Raw genomic sequence first — 22252 nt, 5'->3', positions numbered from 1 at the left:
AAATCCATAAATGTAAACAGAGAAAATGTTTCTGTTTGAATAGTTCCCATATCCCACAAGTAGTATTTTATGACAAACGCTCAGTACACAATTTTGCCCACTGGTCATGAGATTCTAAGACACTGAACTTTGAAAGCATGCTTCACCAAGAAGCACATTGAAAACAAATTGCCATTGAAATATAAATCAACAGAGATGTGAAATTTCTGTCCTTTTAATTAAGTATCATATAGCTAGTAATATATTGATAACTGTTCTTGAAAGAAGGGGTGAAACTTTAACATATGAACACCAAATTTTTCAATTAATTAAAAGATTTTTGTTATGGTATTTCCTGTGAATTATAATTTTAAAACTAATAATATTATTATACAATAGCACCTTTGCAAAAATAAACAAAACACAACTTCGCAACTAAGTTAAAAGTCTCTCACTCTGTACTGACTGAAATCAACTCTTTAAAAAATTTTTATCTTTATTTCATTATCATCTTCTGATGGAAATCTACTTCTATAGATTTGTAGGAAAATTTTATCAAAAGGAGTTCAAAATAAATATATTGTTTTCAAATGACTTAAGTCAAAATAACTATATGAAGGTAGACCCAATTTTCTTCAGCATAAAATGGTTTCTGCATATTTGGCAGGACTTAAATAACCATGTGATCTAATGTCAACTTTTATAAAACAGCACCCAATTAAGTTTGTGACTGTTCTGACTTTCTTTTTAAAAAAAGGTTGCATATGAAATAGACAAATCAGCAATAAACAAAAATACAGTTATATTGCTTTAATACATTAACAATATTTGAATTATTAAAAGAGAAGATAATTATCCTTTCCATTTCCATCATTATCACCACCAACAACTAAATGCTAGTCATGAGCCCCATCCCCAAGTGCTTCTTTGCTCCAAATTCTTCACAAAGCTATCCAAAGTCCCATTCAACCAAAATGTAGCTGATTCAGTCTGAATAATGGTCATTAATAAAGTAAACAAATGTGCTTTTTTAGAAGAGCCTTAAATATGCCTCTATCGAGAGTATTTTTTCATCATTTCAAAGTAAGTGTGACAATTTGATAACTTTAAATCATGTTTTGCTTCATGACAGAGTTTCCCAATTTACTTAGTAGCCATCCAGCTTTAAAGTCACAGGAAAATTACTCCATCTTTTAAATAATTTTCATGGGTGACGTTTTTCTGAAAGACAACTTTGATTCCTGGTTTACATTCTAATCAAATACTCAAACAGAGCTCTGATTAGTAAGGATAGACTAATTTACAGAGGGCCATAATCTTTACAGAAAGCACACCGCTACTTAGCCATGGAAATATTTATGGAGTGTAATAAAAAAATTACCTATTTTTCTTTTCCTTTCCTATAAAAGTTATGTTATAAATTTTCTTCATTGTTTAGAAGTCCCCAAAACTGGAAGCTAATTTACACTGGAACCAAAATGTCCAGACTCCTACATTCCCTCTGCCTTCATATCTTTGACTCCTATGGGCATCTATTACAATCATATCAATATTGCAAGGCCCAGCTCAAATCCATCAACTGTAATGCCATATGTAATCTCTGGTCCCTCTCTACTCCAATCTAGATTTGATCTCTCCCTCCTCTAAATTCATGTAATACTTGGTGATTCTCTATGCTATCCATCACAGTCCGTGTTGTTGTGCAAGTTAAATGGGTACGTGTTGTTTGCGTTGAATTTATTTTGTGAGTCTTGGAGGTAAGGAACTATGCCTTATTTATTTCCCATATTGCCCTAGGCAACAAGTATGTATCAAGAGTATAATATTTGTTGAATAGATGAAGGAACAAAGGAACAAATCAATGGGTTGCTCTGATTAACTATACTCGTTTGATCCTATACACCCTTATATTATCTCCTCACCAGGCTTTTAAAATACATTAAAAATATATTAAAAAGCCTAGTTCATGTGATATGTGGGAGGACAGAAAGATCATGTGTCAGACTGATAAGAAACATGAAGAGGATTATACAAGATTACTTATGTTTCATTACCCAATGGTCATGAAATTTTGAAAAATAGTATTCTAATGATATTAATGATAATGCCATAAATTATCCTAAGTATTTGTTTAATGTTTCACATTTTTCAACCTATATTTTACTCACATTATCTCTGGACAGCCATTGAAATAAGTGGGAGAGATTATTACTATGACCTTTATTTTACAGTTGAGGAAATACGTTCAGGCGGGTTAAATGTCATATCCAAGGTCATTCAGCTATTAAGTGACAGAATCAGCATTGAAATTCAGGTCTTTCAGACTACAAGTCCTGTGTGGTATATATACCACCCCACAACTGCCTCACGAACACCAAAAAGACGTGGTGTTTACTTTGTTTCACCCTAGCAATGAGAATGGTTTTTGCATACTCTTCTAGTCTGTCATTAGGTAGGCACACCTCCCACACTGTGCTCAAAAATGCAAGACAGGAAGCTCGAATTAAAGGTCATATCTGTGGTCATGGAGTGAAAACAAACACACAAACAAATAACAACAACAACAACAAAAACAAAAGCCATCTTAGCAGGCCTAGTCAGAAATCAAACGTATCAATACTTTATGCTAAGCAACTGAATCAATGAGCTGTGTGCTTGTACTGAAGATCCAGTGGTATTGCTAATATTTTCTCTAAATTTATATGTAATTAACACTTGTGTCCTTTTCTAAATTATGATTCTTACCTTTATAACAGAGGCCCCAGCTCTGGAGAGTGGACTGTGAATCTGGGCTGCAGCAGCCATGTTGGCAATAGTATTGAGATGGTTCATCTGATTCATTGCCATGGCAACTGATGCAGGAGGTAAGCTGACTGGAAGTAGGGGATGAGGCATCATCATAAATGGCAGATCCAGTCCTAAAAGAGACAGTGCATGTTAAACTATGCCATTAGTTACATCATTTGGACAAAGAGAAATCACATCAAAATTGATGCTATAAAATAGTAAAAAAAAAAAAAAATCTACATTCGCTCTTGTTGGCTTTTTTAAATGAAGTTTTACTCTATCAATATCTCTTTGGGCAATTAATAGTACCTATGGGATTTAATACTGTTTTATAATTTTTAAAGTGTTCCTATATCCAGACTTGTAGTTATTGATACTCTTTGTTCTTGCTCTCACTCCCAAAATATTTGTAAGATTCAAACTTTTTTTACCCGTAAAAACAAACAAAAATCTTTAAGCTAAACATTATTTTGTTTAACAAAAAGAAGTAACTTTCTTTTTAATCATTATAATGTATTGATGTGTTGATTGTTTCTAGCTTAACTCTTTCTTCAGGAGACATTATAGTGGTGCTGGTAGGACAGGATGTAGATTCTCTAGACTACAGAATTATTAAAGAAAGGAAGACTTGGAATATGTCCTACTCCTTTAGTTATGAATCTCTAAAATGAATGCTGATAGCTCTAATTTGAAACCTTTGTCAAAAAGAACTAACTTGCCTGTCAAATCAAAATATCAACTTGTTTTCCAGTTTATTAACAAACACCAATATCACTGAATTGTGTCAAGAATTCTGTTTGTTTTCTTATGCAATGCAAAATATTTCACACATTTGAAATGTCTGAAAGAATATCTTTCAAATGTTATCCACAGTACACTTCTGGTAGCCCCAGATATGTCATCAGGAAAAAGGTAACATATTAAAATAGCTGTCCACTTATCCTTTGTATGGTCAGCATTTGTGAGGAAACACCTTTGGGCAGAGGCTAGGGAAAGTTAGCCTAACATGATGGATGTTAACATGACTGCGATAAGTAAACCATAGGACTTTATAGTGTATTTTAAACTATTGTCTTGACAGTAATCTTGCCCTCTTTTGGACATGAGCCCAGAAATCAGTAATCCTTAACAGATGTTCTAAAACATGCTTGCATATAATTTTCCTAAATTATTACAGATTATAGAAATTTTACAATGGGCTATGTTTATGTTCATCTTACACATAAATATCAACTATTAATAACACTCCTTTTTCCTCTTTGCCACCCCCTGATTTTTTCTTGCTTCTCACAACAGCAAGTGTACAATGAATAACAGTGAATCTATAGGAAGTATATTCAGAAGCCCACTAAATCTCATTCCTCAAAACAACAGTAACAGTCATACAAACGCTCAAAACACATATTTTTTGGGACAAAAAAAGAGGCTAGAAGAAAGAAATTCTGTTAATTGTTTTGAGGTTCACCTCCTGGGTTCAACAATGATGAGTGAATTAAAGTCACTAACAAAAAAATTCAAAGGCAGCACACTGCAATAAAACAAACTTCCAGATATGACAGGTCTCACACAACACCAGAGTGATTATCTCAATTAAAGAAACTCTGAAAGAAAGAATACAACAGTTACCAACATTTTGGATAAAGACAGCCACAAAATGCACTGTTATCAGAATTACACAAGGATTAAAGAAAGCTAGAAACTTAAAGTCTATGTGGAACGCAAGAAGGGAAACATATGCTGTACTCCATATGACTCCAAATCCCCAGAGAATATTAATAAAATGGTTTAAACTTATCTCCTATCACATCACTTACTGCTTACTATCTCTGAATCCTTTTTAGGAGCAATCTACTGAACCAAACTTTTCAGTTGTGAAACCTTTTTCCAGTGATTATTAATTTAAAGCCTCAACACAGTGTAAACACTGAATTCAAAATGGATTTTTTTCATCCCTTTTAAACTAGAAGTTTATTTTCAGTTAGCCTTTCAAAATTACTTAGATGCATATACATTGTTATACTGTACCTATCATATAAGCTTTGTTATAAATGCTGGGATACTCTATAACATAAATTAATCACTGTCTATCTTTCCCCTAAAACCTTCACTTTATGCTCAACGTAATAGCAACCATCAATAACCTAAATAGACTTCTACATAAGGTTCTCATTTACCACAAACCCAAGATAATTATAGACTTAAAATTCTTCTTTGTGTACTCAGTGTTTTAATAGCAAACTGATCAAATTGTAGATGAAAAGTAGCCATCAGTGCCTCCCTTTGCTGCTCAAATGCTTAAACTTTTGTTCAATTCACACTTCCCTTAACAGTATAATAATCTTTCCTCATTCTCCAAAGGTTTTCAGCAACATCCAGACACCATCTGGCCACATCAAGTCATATGCCTACTTAAAGTCCAATTGACATGCAAACTAAATGCAAACCACAAACAGAATTTAACAGCCCATTGACAGTTTTAAAGTATAATTCATCAAACATTTCAAATAACCATGAAGGACTTCAAAGTCACAATTTCAGATCATGACCTACAATAACTAACTGACAATTCACTACAATACCCTAGAATTGAAGCTAATATTTATATTACAGGGGAGTTTAACAGTGACCGCACATGAGATGCACATGCAAAGCATATGCAAATACGGAATTATGTAAGTCAACCTTTCCCCAAAGCTGAAAACATTAAATTAAGAGCCATCAATAGTACACAACACTCCAGCAATCTGGCTCATTTAGTCACATGCCAGAAATGTACAGAGACTTTTAATAGTATGGTAATGAAGAAAAAATCTTTATAAAAAATCACCAAAATGGGTTTTCTCTTTCCCATCAACTGCAAGGCATCATGCCAACTACCATAAGGACTATTTCTAATTCATCCTGGTATTGTGGCAACTTCTGTAACTTTTACAGAAATGCATAACACCACCTCCTCCCAGCCAGTAAGGCAACCAACTTCAATAATACTCTAATCTTCCCTCTAAAAACACATTCATTTGGTTTCCAAGTCATGTATTCCTCTGTAATATCTTGCATTTCTACAGTCAGGCACCAATCCTGTTATAATTACATGTGAACCTGTCTTCCTGATTGGTTTTCCTATGCCATTTAGTTTGCCTTTCCACTCCAATTTTAAGACTTTTTTCAGTGGTTACTTACGATCTCCAGACTTTTCAGATATCTCTGGAATCTACCACTCTAACCCTATTTATTTGGGTATAGTAAAAGTACTCCTCCTTTGTTTTTTACAGAAAAAAATGGACAGAAATTACAGAGAATTTCCATATACCTCCTCTCCACTAGCAGTTCCCTCTCTTATTAACATTATGTATATTGTGGTACATTTGCTCCAATGGATGAGTCAATACTGATACATTATTTTTACTACAGTCCATAGTGTATATTCTTTGTGTTGCAAATTCTGTGACTTTTCACAAATGCACAGTACCATGTATCTGCCATTAAAGCATCATACAGAATAGCTAGTTTCACTTCCTTAAACATCCCCTGTGCTCCATCTACTCCCTCCTCCTCTTACACTTGGCTTTTAATGTCTCTATAGATTTGCCTTTTCCTTAATGCCATCTAGGTGGATTCAGACAGCATTTAGTCTTTTCAGACTGGCTTTGTTTCACTTACTGATATGCACTTAAAGTTCATTCATGTCTTCTCCAGGCTTCATAGCTCATTTGTTTTTATTGCTAACTATTATTCCATGGCATGGATATACCACAGTTTTGTTTACTCAGTCAGTTATTGAAAGACACTGTGATTGCTTCCAACTTTTATCAATTATAAATAAATTTGCTATAAACATTGATGTATAGATATCTGTGTGGACATAAGTTTTCAATTCATTTGAATAAACAGGAAAGATGATGTTTAGCTTTGTGAGAAACTGCCAAATGCTTTCCAATGTGGCTGCCCCATATGGCATTCTGACCAGCAATGAATGAGAGTTCCTGTTGCTCCACATCAATACCAGCAATTAATATTGATGGAGTTTGGGATTTTAGACATTTTAAAAGATGTGCAGGGATATCTCATTTTTATTTTAATTTGAAATTCTCTAATGACATATGATGTTTAGTATGTTTTCATATGATTAATTGCCATCTGCCTTTCCTATTTGATGAGGTTTCCATTCAGGTCTTTGACCCACTTTTAATTGTGTTATTTCTTTTTTAATTGAAGTATAATGACTTACAATATTATATTAGTTTCAGGTATACAACTCAGTGATTCTATATTTTTATAGATTGCACACAATATAAAGTTATTATAAAATATTGCTGTGCTGTTCATTACATCTCTGTGATTTATTTATTTTATAACTGTTAATATATACCTATTAATCCCTTTTATCTATTTTGACATTCTCCCCATTCCTGTCCCCTGTGGTAACTACTAGTTTGTTCTCTGAATCTGTCAGTCTGTTTATGTTTTGTAGCATTTGTTAATTTGTTTTTCTTTAATTAAATATATAACTGAAAACATACAGTTTTTATCTTTCTCTTTCTGACTTATTTCACTAAGCATAATACCCTCCAGATCAATCCATGTTGTTGCAAATAGTAATATTTCATTCTTTTTATGGCTGAGTAATATCCCATTGTGTGTGTGTGTGTGTGTGTGTGTGTGTGTGTACACACACATCTTATTTAGCCATTCACCTGTTGTAAGCCCTTAGATTGCTTCCATATCTTGGCTACCATATAAAATGTTGCTCTTAACACTTGATTACATATTTCCTTTCAAATTAGTGTTTTTGCTGTCTTCAGATAAAGCCCAGGAGTGGAATTTCTGGATAGTATGGTAGTTCTAGTTTTAATTTTTTGAGAAACTTCCATATCATTTCCCATAGTGGCTGCACCAATTTATATTCCCATCAACAGCACATGAGGGTTCTCTTTTCTACACATCACTACCAATACCTATTATTTCTTATCTTTTTGGTAACAGTCATTCTGACAGGTATGAGGTGATATCGCATTTTGGCTTTGATTTGCATCACCTAGTTGATTGGTGATGTTGAATATCTTTTCATGTGTCTTTTGGCCATAGACATTTAGAAAAATGTTTATTCAGGTCCTCTGTCCATTTTCTAATTGGGTGGTTTTTCGATATAGAATCACATGAGTTCTTCATATGTTTTGGATATTAACACTTTATCAGATATTTCATTTGCAAATATCTTCTCCTTTCAGTAGGTGGTCTTTTCTTTTTTAATAGTTTCCTTCACTGTGCAAAAGCTTTTTAGTTTGATATAGTCTCAACTGATTATTTTTGCTTTTGTTTCCCTTGTCTGAGGACATGTATCCAAAAAAAACTATTGCTAAGACCAATATGAAAGAAAGTACTGCTTATGTTTCTTCTAGAAGTTTTATGGTTTCAGGTTTTACATTTAAGTCTTTAATCTGTTTTGTGTTTATTTTTGTACATGGTGTGAGAAAGTAGTTCAGTTTGATTCTTTTGCATGTAGCTGTTCAGTTTCCCAACACCATTTACTAACAAGGCTGCTTTTCCCCATTTTAAGTTTTGCCTCCTTCAGCATAGACTAATTGACCATACAAGTCTGGGATCATTTCTGGGCTCTCTATTATGTCCCATTGATCTATGTGTCTGTTTTGTGCCAGTACCATAGTTCTGATTACTGTAGCTTTGAAGAATAGTTTGTAATCAGGGAACATGACGCCTGCAGTTTTGTTGTTTCTCAAAATTTTTTGGCTATTAGGGGTCTTTTGTGTTTCATTACAAATTTTAGAATAACTTCTTCCAGTTCTGTGAAGAATGCCATTGGTATTTTGATAGAGTTTACATTAAATCTGTAGATTTCCTTGGGTAGCAGGGTCATTTAACAATATTAATTCTTACAATCCATAAGCATAGTGTATTTTTCCATTTGTGTCATTTGCAATTTCTTTCATCAGTGTATTAAAGTTTTCTGAGTACAAGTCTTTTAATTCCTTAGTTTGGTTTATCCTAAGTATTTTATTTTTTCATGCAGTTGTAAATGTAATTGCTTCCTTAATTCCTCTTTCTGATACTTCATTGTTAGTGTATAGAAACACAACAAATTTCTGCATATTAATTTCATATCCCACAAGTTTACTGAATGCATTTTTTAGTTTTAATATTTTTGGTGGTCTCTTTACAGTGTTCTATATATAGTATCATGTCATTTGCAAACAGTGACAGTTTTTTCTTCCCTTCCAATTTAGATTCCTTGTATTCCTTTTTCTTATCAGATTGCTGTGGCTAGAACAATGTTGAATAAAGGTGGTGAGAGTGGGCATCCTTGTCTTGTTCCTGGTCTTAGACAATGTACTTTCAGCTTTTCACCATTGAGTATGATGTTGCGTGTAGATCTGTTACATATGGCCTTTATTATGTTGAGGTATGTTCTCTTAGCTTTGTTAAGAGTTTGTATCATAAATGGATGTTGAATTTTGTCAAAAGCTTTTTCTGCACCTATTGAAATGATCAAATGAGTTTTTCTTTTGTTTTGTTAATGTGTATTATGTTGGTTGAGTTGCCAATATTGAGGCATTCTTGCATCCCTAAAATAAATTCCACTTCATCATGGTATAAGATACTTTTATTGTATTGTTGATTTGGTTTGCTAATATTTTTTCCAGGATTTTTGCATCTATGTTCATCAGAGATATTGGCTTGTAATTTTCTTTTTTTGTAGTGTCTTTGGTTTTGGTAGAAGTGTAATGTTGGTCTCATAGAATGAGTTCAGAAGTGTTCCTTCCTCTTCACTATTTTGAAATAGTTTGAGAAGAGTAGGTGTTAACTCTTCTCTAAATATTTGGTAGAATTCACCTGTGAAGCCACTGGTCCTAGACTTTTATTTGTTGGGAGTTTTTCTGTTACTGACTCAATTTCATTACTCGTCTGTTCTTATTTTCTATTTCTTCCCGATTCAATCCTGGGAGACTATACATTTCTAGGAATTTTCCCATTTCTTCTAGGTTGTCCATTTTATTGGCATATAATTGTTCAAAGTAATCTCTTATGATCCTTTTTATTTCTGTTGTATTGGTTTAAATTCTCCTTTTTCATTTCTGATTTTATTTAGTTGGGTCCTTTCTCTTCTTCATGAGTCTGGCTAAAGGTTGATCAGTTTTGTTTATCTTTTCACAGAACCAATCCTTAAGTTTCCTTGATCTTTACTACTTTTTTGTCTCTATTTTATTTACTTCTGCTCTGATCTTTATCATTTCTTGCTTTCTAGTAACTTTGGGTTTTGCTTATTCTTCTTTTCTAGTTCCTTTAGGTATAAGGTTAGGTTGTTTATTTAAGATTTTTCTTGTTTCCTGAGGTGGGCTTGTATCACTATAAACATCCATCTTAGAACTACTTTTGTTGTGTCCCACAGATTTTGAATTCTTGTATATCCATTACAATTTGTCTCCAGGTATTTTTTATTTCCTCTTTGATTTCTTAGTGACTCAATAATTGTTTAGTAGAATATTGAATAGCCTCCAGATGTTTGGTTTTTGCAGTTCTTTTTCTTATAGTTGAGTAGAATTTCACAGTGTTGTGGTGGGAAAAGATATTTTAAAGGAGTTCAGCCTTCTTAAATTTACTGAGAACTGTTTTGTGGCCCAGCATGTTATCTTTCCTGGAAATTTTTCCATGTACATTTGAAAAGGATATGTATTCTGTGACATTTTATGGAATGTTCTATACCTGCAACTATTAATTCTATCTGACCTAATGTGTCACTTAAAGCCAGTGTTTCTTTATTGGTTTTATCTGAGTGATGTGTCTACTGATATACCTGGGGTGTAAAAGTCACTTACTATTATTGTGTTAGCATTAATTTCTCCCTTATGTTTGATAACATTTGCTTTATGTATTTAGGTGTTTCCATGTTGGATGCATATATATTTATAATTGTCATATCTTCTTGTTGGATTAATCCTTTTATCACTATGTAATGCCCTCCTTTCTCTTATTACAGTCTTTGTTTTAAAGACTATGTTGCCTGATATAAGTTTTGCTGCCACAGCGTTCGTTTTATTTCCATTTGCATAAAATACATATTTCCATGCTCTCTGTTTCAGTTTGTGTGTGCCTTAAGATCTGAAATGAGTTTCTTATAGGTAGCAAATGTATGGGTCTTCTTTTTTTATCCATGTAACAACTCTATTACTTTTGATGGGAGTATTTAGTCCCTTTACATTTAAAGTAGTTATTGATAGATATATACTTATTGCCATTTTGCTTATTGTTTTTTGGTTGTTTTTGAAGTTCTCTTTTGTTCCTTTCCTACCCTTTGTTCTCTTCCCTTGTGATCTGATGACTATTTTTAGTGCTATGTTTGGATACTTTCTCCATGTTTGTGTATATCTATTACAGCTTTTTGGTTTATGTTTACTATGTGGTTTGTATATGGAGTTGATGATCTCTTAAGTTCAAACAGATTCCAACAACCCTGCACTTTATTCCCTGCCCCTAGTATGCCTTTTAACCTTTCTACTAGATTTTTTTTCTCTAATGTATTTTTTACTGGCATATATTTGATTTACAACATTGTGTTAGTTTCAGGTGTACAGCAAAGTGATTCAGATAGATATAGATAGATAGATAGATAGATAGATAGATAGATAGATAGATAGATACTTTTCTCAGATTCTTTTCCATTATAGGTTATTACAAGATATTGAACGTAGCTCCCTGGGCTATACATTAGATCCTTATCTATTTTATATATAGTAGTGTGTATCTATTAATCCCAAACCCCTAATTTATCACTACACCCCCCTTTCACCTTTGGTAGCCATAAGTTTGCTTTCTGTGTCTGTGAGTCTCTTTCTGTTTTGTAAATAAGCTCATTTTAATCATTTTTTAAGATTCTACATATACATGATACCTGTCTTTCTCTGTCTGACTTACTTCACTTAAGATGATAGTCTCTGGGTCCATCTATGTTGTTTCAAATGACATTATTTCATTCATTTTATGGCTGAGTAATATTCTATTATATATATACCACATTCCATTATATATATATATATATATATATATATATATATATATATGCCATAACTTCTTTATCCATTCATCTGTTGATGGGCATTTAGGTTGCTTCCATGTCTTGGTTATTGTAAATAGTGCTGGTATGAACATTGGGGTGCATGTATCTTTTTGAATTAGAGTTTTCATCTTTTCCAGATAAATGCCCAGAAGTGGGATGGCTGGATCATATGGTAACTCTATTTTTAGCTTTTAAGGAACCTCAATAGTGTTCTCCATAGTGGCTGCACCAATTTACATTTCTACTAACAGAATAGGAGGGTTCCATTTTTTCCACACTCTCTACAGCATTTATTATTTGCAGACATTTTAATGATGACCATTCTGACTGGTGTAATTTTGATACACATTTCTTTAGTAATTAGTGATGTTGAGCCCATTTCATGTGCCTATTGGCCATCTGTATGTCTTCTTTGGAGAAATGTGTATTTAGGTCTTCTGCACAGTTTTTGATTGGGTTTATTTTTTAATATTGAATTGTATGAGCTATCTGTATATTTTGGAAATTAATCCCTTGTCAGTTGCATCATCTGCAAATATTTTTAACCTTCCTACTATCTTTTAAGTGGTTGATCTAATACCTTTTCTCTATGGTTGCGTTTACCAATGAGATATTTCCATTCATAATTTTTATATTTCTAATTGTGGTCTTTTCTTTTCAGCTTAACATTTCTTGTAAAGCAATTTTAATGGTACTAAACTCTATCAGTTTTTGCTTATCTGTAAAATTCTCTCTCCTTCAAATATAAATGACAGCCTTGCCAGGTTTTACTCTTGGTTGTAGGTTTTTCTTGACTATAGTGTATGTTCATCACTTTGAATATATCATGCCAATCCCTTCTGACCTACAAAGTTTCTGCTGATAATGGCCTGATTGTCCTATGGGAGTTCCCTTCTAAGTAACTTGCTTTTATCTTACTGCTTTTAAGATTTTCTCTTTATTATTATTTTTTTTTTTGCCATTTTCATTATAATGTGTGTTGGTGTTGATCTGTTTGGTTTCATCTTGTTTGGGACTCTGCTTCCTAGACCTAGATGCCCATTTCCTTTCGCATGGTAGGAAAGTTTTCAGCTATTATTTCTTCAAACAAGTTCTCTTCCTCTTTCTCTCTCTCTTCTCCTTTTGGGACTGCCAGAATGTAAATGTAAGGTTGCCTGATGTTATCCCAGAGGTCTCCTAAACAGTCCTCATTTAAAAAAAAAATATTTTCCTTTTTTATGTTCAGTTTGGGTAATTTCCACTACTCTGTCTACAGTTTGCAGATGCATTTCTCCGTGTCATCTAATCTATTGTTAATTCCTTCTAGTGTATTTTTTAATTTAGGTTATTGTATTCTTCATTTCTATTTAGTTCTTCTTTATATTTTCTAACATTTTTTTAAGCTTCTAATTATGTTCATCCATTCTTCTCCTGAGTTCACTGAGCATCCTCATGATCATTACCTTAGACTCTTTATTACATAGACTGCTTATCTTCACTTTGCTAAGTTCTTCTTTTGTGGTTTTGTGTTGTTCCTTTGGAACACATTTTTCTGTCTCCTCATTTTGCTTTATTTTATTTGCTATATTTCTATCTATTAAGTAGGTAAGTTACATTTCCTGATTTTGGAGAAGTGGCTTTATGTAGAAGATATCCTATGGGGCACAGCAGCACAAACCCTATGGTTACCAGAGCTATATGCTCTAGAAGTACTCTTTCTGTGGCTGAATTAGCCCTTCTGTTGTGATGGGGTTGACTACTGTGGGTACACTGGTATGAGGGGTTAGTCCCCAGCCCGTTTGGCTGCCAGGTCTTTCCTCATGCAATGGCTTCAGGTGCATTGATGGGTGAGGCTGGGTTCTGACAGGGGTGGCTGTACTACCCAGGAAGTCCAAGATTTGTGCCAGCCCACTGATAGGGAGTGGGTCTCAGCATGGCTGGTTCCTGGTCTATGAGTGTCCCATGGCAGGTGATTACCTACTGATTGTTGAGACCAGGTCCTGGGTTGGCTGGATATGGGGTCTTGGAGGGATAGGGCTGTTAACAGCCTTCTGGTGGGTGGAACTGGGTCCTGAAGTAGTTGTCTGTGTGGCTCAGTGGGGCATGGGGCTGATATCAGCTAGCTGGTGGGAAGGGCTGAGTCCCAGCTTGACTAGCTTTATCACGCAGTGGGTCCTATGCCTGGCACAGACCTGTTGGTAGGGAGGGCCAGATCCCTGTGTGGCTGGCTACTTAGCTAGGATGGGGGGCACTCATGCTGGCTTGCTGGTAGAGAGGTAAATCCCCAGCAGTACTAGACTAGAGGGAGGGCTCCAAATAGTGGTTGCCAGTACCAGGGCCCTCATGGTAAAATGCCCTCCACTAAATGAATGCTACCATAGTCTATATCACCAGAGTCTCGGTTTCTTCCTGTCTCTCTGGGAGGCTCTTCAAGATCAGCCAGTGGATCTGACCCACATCTTTCAAACTGCTGTCTCTGTGCTAAGACTTAGAGCATGTGAGATTTTCTGTGCACCCTTTAAGAGTAGAGTCTCTGTTTTCTACAGCCCATGAGCTCTGCTGTACACAAGCCCCAATGACCTTCAAAGTTAGATGCTCTGGGGTCTTGTCTGCCTGATGCAAGACCCTGGGCTGAGGAGCCTGATGTGGGGCTTGGACCCCTCTGTCCTTGGGAAGAACCTCTGCAATTGTGATTATCTTTCCATATTTGGGTTGCCTACCCTGGCATGTGGATCCTGAAGATACCACATCTACACCTGTCTCATTGTAGTTCCTTCTTTGTCTTTAGTAGCAGGAAATCTTTTCTGCAATTCTTCAGATCATTCTCATAGATAGTTGCTCTGTAAATAGTTGTAATCTTGGTGTGCCCATGGGAGGAGATGAGAGCATAATCTCTATTCTGCCAACTTGGCCACACTGCCTCCAATCTTTAAAGTGAGTTTCTTATAGGCAACAAATAGCTTATTCTTGTTTTCTTGTCTACTTGGATAGTCTCCATTTTTTATTGATGTTGTTGTTTTTGCTTTCTTTTTGTTGTTTTTTTTTTTCACTTGATACATGACCATATAAGAAGTACATTGTATTTGAGTACTGGCAAAGTCATTGACATCCCAGGTCACTAATACACATAAGACAGTCTATGTCTTTAATTGGCATATTTATACCAATCATATTGAAAGTGACTATGATAGTTGGATAAGTAGCCTTCATATTTGTTACTGTTTTCTATTCCTGGTCCCTTTTTAAAAAAATCTTGTCTTCCATTCTTTTTTTTTACCTTCTCTGGTGTTAAGTGAGCATTTTGTATGATTCCTTTTTGTCTCCTCTTTTGGCATATTATACTTATTTTTTAAAAATTTAAATGTGGAGGGTGGGAAGGGATAGACAGGATTTCAAAATTGTAGAATAGATAAACAAGATTATACTGTATAGCACAGGGAAATATACACAAGATCTTATGGTAGCTCACAGAGAAAAAAATGTGACAATGAATATATATATGTTCATGTATAACTGAAAAATTGTGCTGAACACTGGAATTTGACACAACAATATAAAATGATTATAAATCAATAAACAATGTTAAAAAAAATTTAAATGATTGCCCTGGAGTTCACAATACATATTTTAACTTATTTAAATAACACTAAACCATTTCATGGGTAGTAGAAATATTTTATAACAGAGTATTTCAAATTCCTCTTTCCTGTCCCTTATAACATCATTGTCATTTATATCCATAAGGTATAATCATTCAATACATTATTATCACTATCATTTTGAACAGAGTGTATTTGTTCAAGAATAAAAAAAATAGAGAGGGATTATTTACCTTAATTTATTTCTTCCCTAACACTCTTCCTTTCTTCATGTAGATCCATGTTTCTAATCTATATCATTTTCCTTCTCTCTGAAGATCTTCTTTTAACATTTCTTACAGATCTGGTGGTATGGTAACAAGTTCTTTTTACTTTTGTTTGTCTGAGGATATCTTTATTTCTTCTTTTCTTTTAAAGGAAAACTTCACTGGATACAGAATTCTAAGTTGGTTTTTTTTTTTTTTTTCTGTCATCACTAAATAGTTCACACCACTCTATTCTTGCATGCCTCCCTGATTCCTGAATATAAGTCTCAAGTAATTCTCATCTTTGTTCTTGTATGGGCAAGGAGAGCCTTTTTTCTTGTTGATTCTCCATTTTGACTATAATATGCATAGGTGCATATTTTTAAAATATTTATCTTTCTTAGTGTTCTGTGAGCTTTCTGGATCTGTAATTTGGTGACTCTCATTAATTTTGTAAAATTTTCAGCCACTGTTACTTCAGATAATTTTTCTGTTTATTTCCTTCATTCTTGTTCTTCTAGTATCTCAAGTACATGGGTGCTACACCTTTTGTAATTGCCACACAGTTCTTGGATATCCTGTTCTGTTTTTTTAAATCTTTTTTTTTCAGTTTGGGAAGTTTCTATTGACATATCCGCAAGCTTCCTAATTCTTGCCTGGACCCTGTCCTGTATACTGATGAGCCCATCTTGGGCATTCTTAATTTTGTTGCAGTGTTTTTGATTTCCAATATCTCCTTTTGATGTTTAGCTTTCCCATCTCTCTGCCAAAATTTCCCATATATATTTGTATGTTTTCCACTTTTTCCATTCTCTTAGTATGTTAGTCATAGATATTTTAAGTTCCAAGTCTGATCATTCTAAAATATCTGCTAAGACACGATAAATCTCCTAGAAGAAAATATAGGCAAAACATTCTCTGACATAAATCTTTGCAATGTTCTCTTAGGGCAGTCTACCCAGGAAATAGAAATAAGAGCAAAAATAAACAAATGAGACCTAATTAAACTCATAAGCTTTTGCACAGCAAAGAAAACCATAAGCAAAACAAAATGACAACCTATGGAATGGGATAAAATATTTGCAAATGATATGACTGACAAAGGCTTAAATTCCAGAATATATAAACAGCACATGAAACTTAATAACAAAAAAGACAAACAATCCAATCCAAAAAATGGGCAGAAGACCTAAATAGACATCTCTCCAAAGAAGACATCCAGATAGGTACATGAAAAGACACTCAACATCACTAATTATTAGAGAAATGCAAATCAAAACTACAATAAGGTATCACCTCACACCAGTCAGAATGGCCATCATTCAAAAGTCCATGAACAATAAATGCTGGAGAGGCTGTGGAGAAAAGGGAACCGTCCTACACTGCTGGTGGGAATGTAGTTTGATGCAGCCATCGTGGAAAACACTATGGAAGTTCCTCAAAAAACTAAAAATAGACTTACCATATGATCCAGCAATTCCACTTCTGGGCAGATATCCAGAGGGAACTCTAATTTGAAAAGATACATAATCCCCAATGTTCATAGCAAGACTATATACAATAGCCAAGACATGGAAGCAACCTAAATGTCCATTGACAGATGACTGGATAAAGAAGTTATGTTATATTTATGCAATGGAATACTACTCTGCCATAAAAATAATAAAATAATGCCATTTGCAGCAACATGGATGGACCTAGAGATCATCATTCTAAGTGAAGTAAGCCAGAAAGAGAAAGAAAAATACCATATGATATCACTTATATGTGGAATCGAAAAACAAACAAACAAAAGGACACTATGAACTCATCTACAAAACAGAAACAGACTCACAGACATAGTAAACAACCAGGGAAAGGGCATGGGAAGGGATAAATTTGGGAGTTTGAGATTTGCAAATGTTAGCTACTATATATAAAAATAGATTTTAAAAAGTTTCTTTTGTATAGCATAGGGAACTATATTCAAGATCTTGTAGTAATCTATAATGAAAAAGGATATAAAAATGAATATATGTCTATACATGACTGGGACATTGTGCTGTACATCAGAAATTGACACATAATTGACTGTACTTCAATAAAAAAATAACATAAGATAAAATAAAATAAAATAAAATATCTTCTATATCTAATTGTGGTTCTGACAATTGCTTTACCTCTTCATACTGTTTTTTTTTTTTACCATTTTCATGCCTTGTACTTTTTTGCTAAAAGCTAGAAAATGTGTTTTGGGTAAAGGGAAGTGATGTGAACAGGCCTTTTGTGGAAAGTTTTATGTTTATCTAGCAAGGAGTGAGGCTCTGTTTACTGTTTGCTGTAGCTGTTCTATTAGTGACTTTAATTTCATACCCTTCCTGTTATCTATTTTTTTCCTAGAGATTCTCTATTAAATAGGGCCTGAGGCTTTCAGTCCTCTCAGTTGTAATCCCCTGTTGTTATGCAGAGCCCTACAGTATTAGTAGTAAAATGTATAGGGAAAAGCACTCTATAATCCAATGATTAAGCCTTAGTCTCTCAGTGAGCCTGTATCCTTGGTCTGTAACTTTCACAAGTGTTTTTCAGCTTTTTTTTCCCCTCTGAGGTGAGACAGGAAGGCTAGAGGGAACTGGAGTATTTCTCTTTTCCCACATGAAAGACTAAAGGTGCTGGAGTTTCGTATCTATTCCCTCACATCAATGGCTATAGGGTCCTGGAGTTTAGTGTATCCCTTCCCCCAGGTCAGTTAGGCTCTAGTAAAACCAAGTAGGTAAAGTTCTGGTAAAATAGTTTCTTTTGAGGGCAGGCCTTTGATAAGGAGAAGAGAACATTCTGGACCTATTTTGAAATGGTTACTTTTTCTCTCCCTCTTCCAGAAGCATGAGGAGAATTTTCTCAAGTCTTCATCCTGAGAACCTCATGGGGCTCCTGGAAGTATCTGAAGGTAAAACTCATGACAGTGTAAGGAGCCCCTAAGGATGGCCCCCCCCTGGAGTATTTATCTCTCAAGCTAGACCCACACTGAATCTTCAGAAATTATTGAATTACCCTTTAAATGCTTTTACCAGGCTCCAACTCTGGCTTCTGCTCCCTGTAAGCTGTGATTCTCTGTATCCACCTATCTACTTTTGGGGACAGCTGTGTCCTTTGAACTCAATTTCTGATAGATTTAAAAGAATCATTGATTTTCAGATTGTTCCACTTTTTTCTTGTGAGGGCAAGAATGACAATTTCTAAGCTCCTTACATGTCAGACCAGAAATTTGAAATCCTCTAGGCCCCCCTTCTTTATGACATAAGTCTACCTTAATCAGTTGTTTTTAACTTCTTATAAGATAATATTTACAACTTTTCTGGCATTTATTTTATTTGCCTTTGCTTAATGTTCCATTTTTATGAGACATTTCACCCTCAAGATTATAATCTCTTTAAATTAAGACACCATAACTTCTTATTTTGTATGCCTAAAAACGGATGAATTTCATTAAGATTTAGGACTTCATGTAAAAATATCTCAGAATTCCTTTGTTGTCTTATTCCTAGGGTTTAGTGGGAGGATGAAAGTCTCAGGGAAAGAAATAATGGAACTCTTCTCCAAGAATTCCTGTTTGTAAGAAAGTAAGACTTCAACCAAGTATGTATATGAGGCCTACTTTCCTCCAGAAAGACTTCTGAGACTTTGAAGTTCCTAAAAACATTATTTAAACCTGAATTTGTATACTTCACCTATAGTTGGACAACTGAATAATAAGTACTCACTATATGCAGATAACTGTTAACAGTTTTTCCTTTATTTTTTTAGCCCTCCCAATAACTTTAATGATTATGTATATTTTTTATTCCTATTTTGTAGTTGTGGAAACTGAGACTTGGAAAAGTTATCTGACTTGTCCAAAGCAAAAAAGTGATAAGAATTCAAAAGATGTGGAATTCAAACCCAAGTTTATGTTACAATAAACCAGCATTCTTAACTACTCTGTAACATGGCATCCCACGTACTTCTACTCTACAATTTGGCCACTCAATCTCTGCTCTATAAACCTCAGCCTTTCAAATGAATCCCTCTTTATCTACCCTTATAATTTCAAATTGTTAAATGTTACTAAATAGAAATAAACTATCCCTGCTAGCCCAAGTTGTCCAGTGGGTCTTGTGTGGGTATTTTTCTCAACACATCAAGTTTTGGCAGTACAGTATACATACTATTGGTTAGCAGGTGGTTCTGCTGCAGTGGATTGAGGGTAGGAGCACCCCCAAGACCTGGCTGGCCAGCCAGGGCTGCATGAGCAATTCCATGTTGGGGTCCTGGAGCAGCAAGAGGAGACTGCATCTTATCCTTATCCCAAGAGGATTCACTTCCACCTGAAAAAAATTAATATAAACTGATCACAAATTGACAACTTTCTAAGTGAAGACTTTTTTTTAAACTCGTCTTTTAGAATTGTAATTATTAATATTACTCCATAGAAAATTATTATTAAACATAAGTGACTCATTTTCATGATGGTTTCAAAAATCTTTCAATAGCCTTGGATTTAAGCTGACTCTGGGAAGATTAAACAACCCTCACTAACAATAAAGGCTCAGTTAATCATAATGAATAACTTTTGAAAGCATTTAAATGCTAAAGGCCATTAACTGAACACTACTGCTTCCCATTCCAACCCTCTAACATACATGTGCTATTTTTTTAAGGAAGAGCAATTGCTATTCACTCAAAAAGAACAAGCTCCTTTATAAAAGCATGGTAACACAGAAAAATATGTGGTAAGAAATAAAATGATCGGTTATTTTGTTCTCAGATCCAGCTCTCAAAAAGCAAGTCTCTTCATGCACAGCAGGCTTTTGTACAAAATCAGCTGGATAAAACAGAAAACCACAGCTCCCAATTTGAAATGGCGCTTTACTTTGATCATCCATGCTAGAGAGCGAAGTAAAGTATGCCTTAAGTGCAGACTACTATATTATCATAGTAATCTACAGTGGCATAGCTATTTCACCTGGCACTTAGTACACTGTGGGGGCAGAACCATTGCTTAAAACCATATAGGAAACAACCACAGAATTATTTCCAGGACATCCTTTTAAGAAGAATACTTTAAGTAGAGGGGTAAGGGATTGAATTCCAATCACAACAGTACAGACAATCTGGCTTTAGAAAAAAAAATGGTTGTGTGTGCAGCCCCACCTATTCACTTTGATGTGTTTCATTAATTCAGGGGTCAGTGGTCCTGCTCCCATTCCCATGCTGGAATTGTGACATTAGCATCTCCACCTGGCTGATTCTATCCCACCTGCTGCCCAAAATACTGACCGTGTATTTTGGAGAGATTTAGGCCGGGGAATCTTGAAGACTGTAAAATACGTGCATTTGTTGGTTTAAGAAAAAAAGTAGAAAGAAATCAGGGTGCTCATATTCCTAACACTCAACATTGTAATTTTTTCAGTTCTTTAAGTTCTGTCCCAGGCTTTGTTCATATGTGTACTTATTTTTACACAATAAAAATCTCTGCCATGTTGCTTTAGGCATCATATTTACAAATTGTAATAGTTACATAGTAGTCTCTGGGGTTAATGTACTATAATTTGTTAAACATTGGACTTTATTTCAAATCTGTCATTATTATAGACTTACCATAATAACAACATTCATTTGAATATTTCCTTAGAATCAGTCAATTCCCTGGAGTGGGATTTCTGGGTCAAAGGGGATGAACATTTTTATTTATAAAATAAAACATTAATTTATCTTTTTATTTTATACTTTTGCTTTCAATCTAGGATCACAGAAAGAACATGAATTTTCAAATTATACATGCCTGGCTTAAATTCCAGTTTCTATACTAAAGATACATTCAGAGGACACTGAATTATACCATTGACATTAACAGCATTTGCAAAAATAGCATTTAGAATTGTAGATATTTTTTAGGGAAATGTTTTCAGGGAAAATTCGTATTCTTCCTGAAGATTTAAAATTAATTAAAGCAAACTGTCTGCTAGAATCTCTCAGAGGTTTGTTTCTTTGTTTGTTTTCCTTTTTTTTTTTTTTTCCCTTAACCTTTCTACCCTTTCATGTACTCATATCACAGTTCCGGAAATCTACTCCGTCCTCAGGACTCTTTCAAGCCTTCTTGTGGCCAACATCAATTTCTAATCCAAAAGTGGGAGACTTGGTCAATTTCCAACTAGAGAAGTTTCAGACAAGGAAACACAAGATTCTCAAGCAGCGTATATAAAGGCTGAGGCCTGGCCCTACTTATATGGACAAAGCTTTTCCAATCAAATGGGGAAGAAATAAGTAGCTAACTGTTCAGTTTCTGCTTTAAGCCATTCAGTTAACATGTGTGGAAGCTTAAAAAGTAGGAAATTGCGCTGAATTTGATAGACTGGCTTAATGGACCAGAAACCATTCTCTTGATCATTCTGAGGTTTGGTGTGTTCATTGAAAACATGCAACACTCTTATTATTACACCAATTGTTCTCTCTTTTCATCCAAATGTTTGCTGTTGTATAGTGACTGCCTAAGAACAGGGAGATAGTTTATGGTTGGTGCATTGACATAATTTAGCACTCACAAATTTGAAATTCCAATTAGAATCAATATGACATTG

The 22252-nt window shown here is 34.5% G+C and overlaps 1 protein-coding gene across 1 annotated transcript in view; it reads right to left on the bottom strand.

The window, feature by feature from the left end:
- Positions 1–20557, bottom strand: part of LOC102513235 (dachshund homolog 2) — a 119697-nt gene extending 99140 nt beyond the window's left edge. Inside the window, exons 1-3 of the mRNA XM_032474685.1 lie at positions 20545–20557; positions 19841–19999; positions 2725–2897 (exon numbers count right to left, since the gene is read on the bottom strand). Coding sequence (XP_032330576.1) covers positions 2725–2897; positions 19841–19999; positions 20545–20557 — 345 coding nt within the window. The remainder of the gene's footprint in view (positions 1–2724; positions 2898–19840; positions 20000–20544) is intronic.
- Between the last annotated feature and the right edge of the window lie 1695 nt (positions 20558–22252).

Source organism: Camelus ferus, chromosome X, assembly GCF_009834535.1.
Source record: "Camelus ferus isolate YT-003-E chromosome X, BCGSAC_Cfer_1.0, whole genome shotgun sequence".
NCBI classification, from domain to species: Eukaryota; Metazoa; Chordata; class Mammalia; order Artiodactyla; family Camelidae; genus Camelus; species Camelus ferus.
The sequence above is the reverse complement of the archived record's forward strand: the minus strand, read 5'-3'. Positions and strand labels throughout refer to the sequence as shown.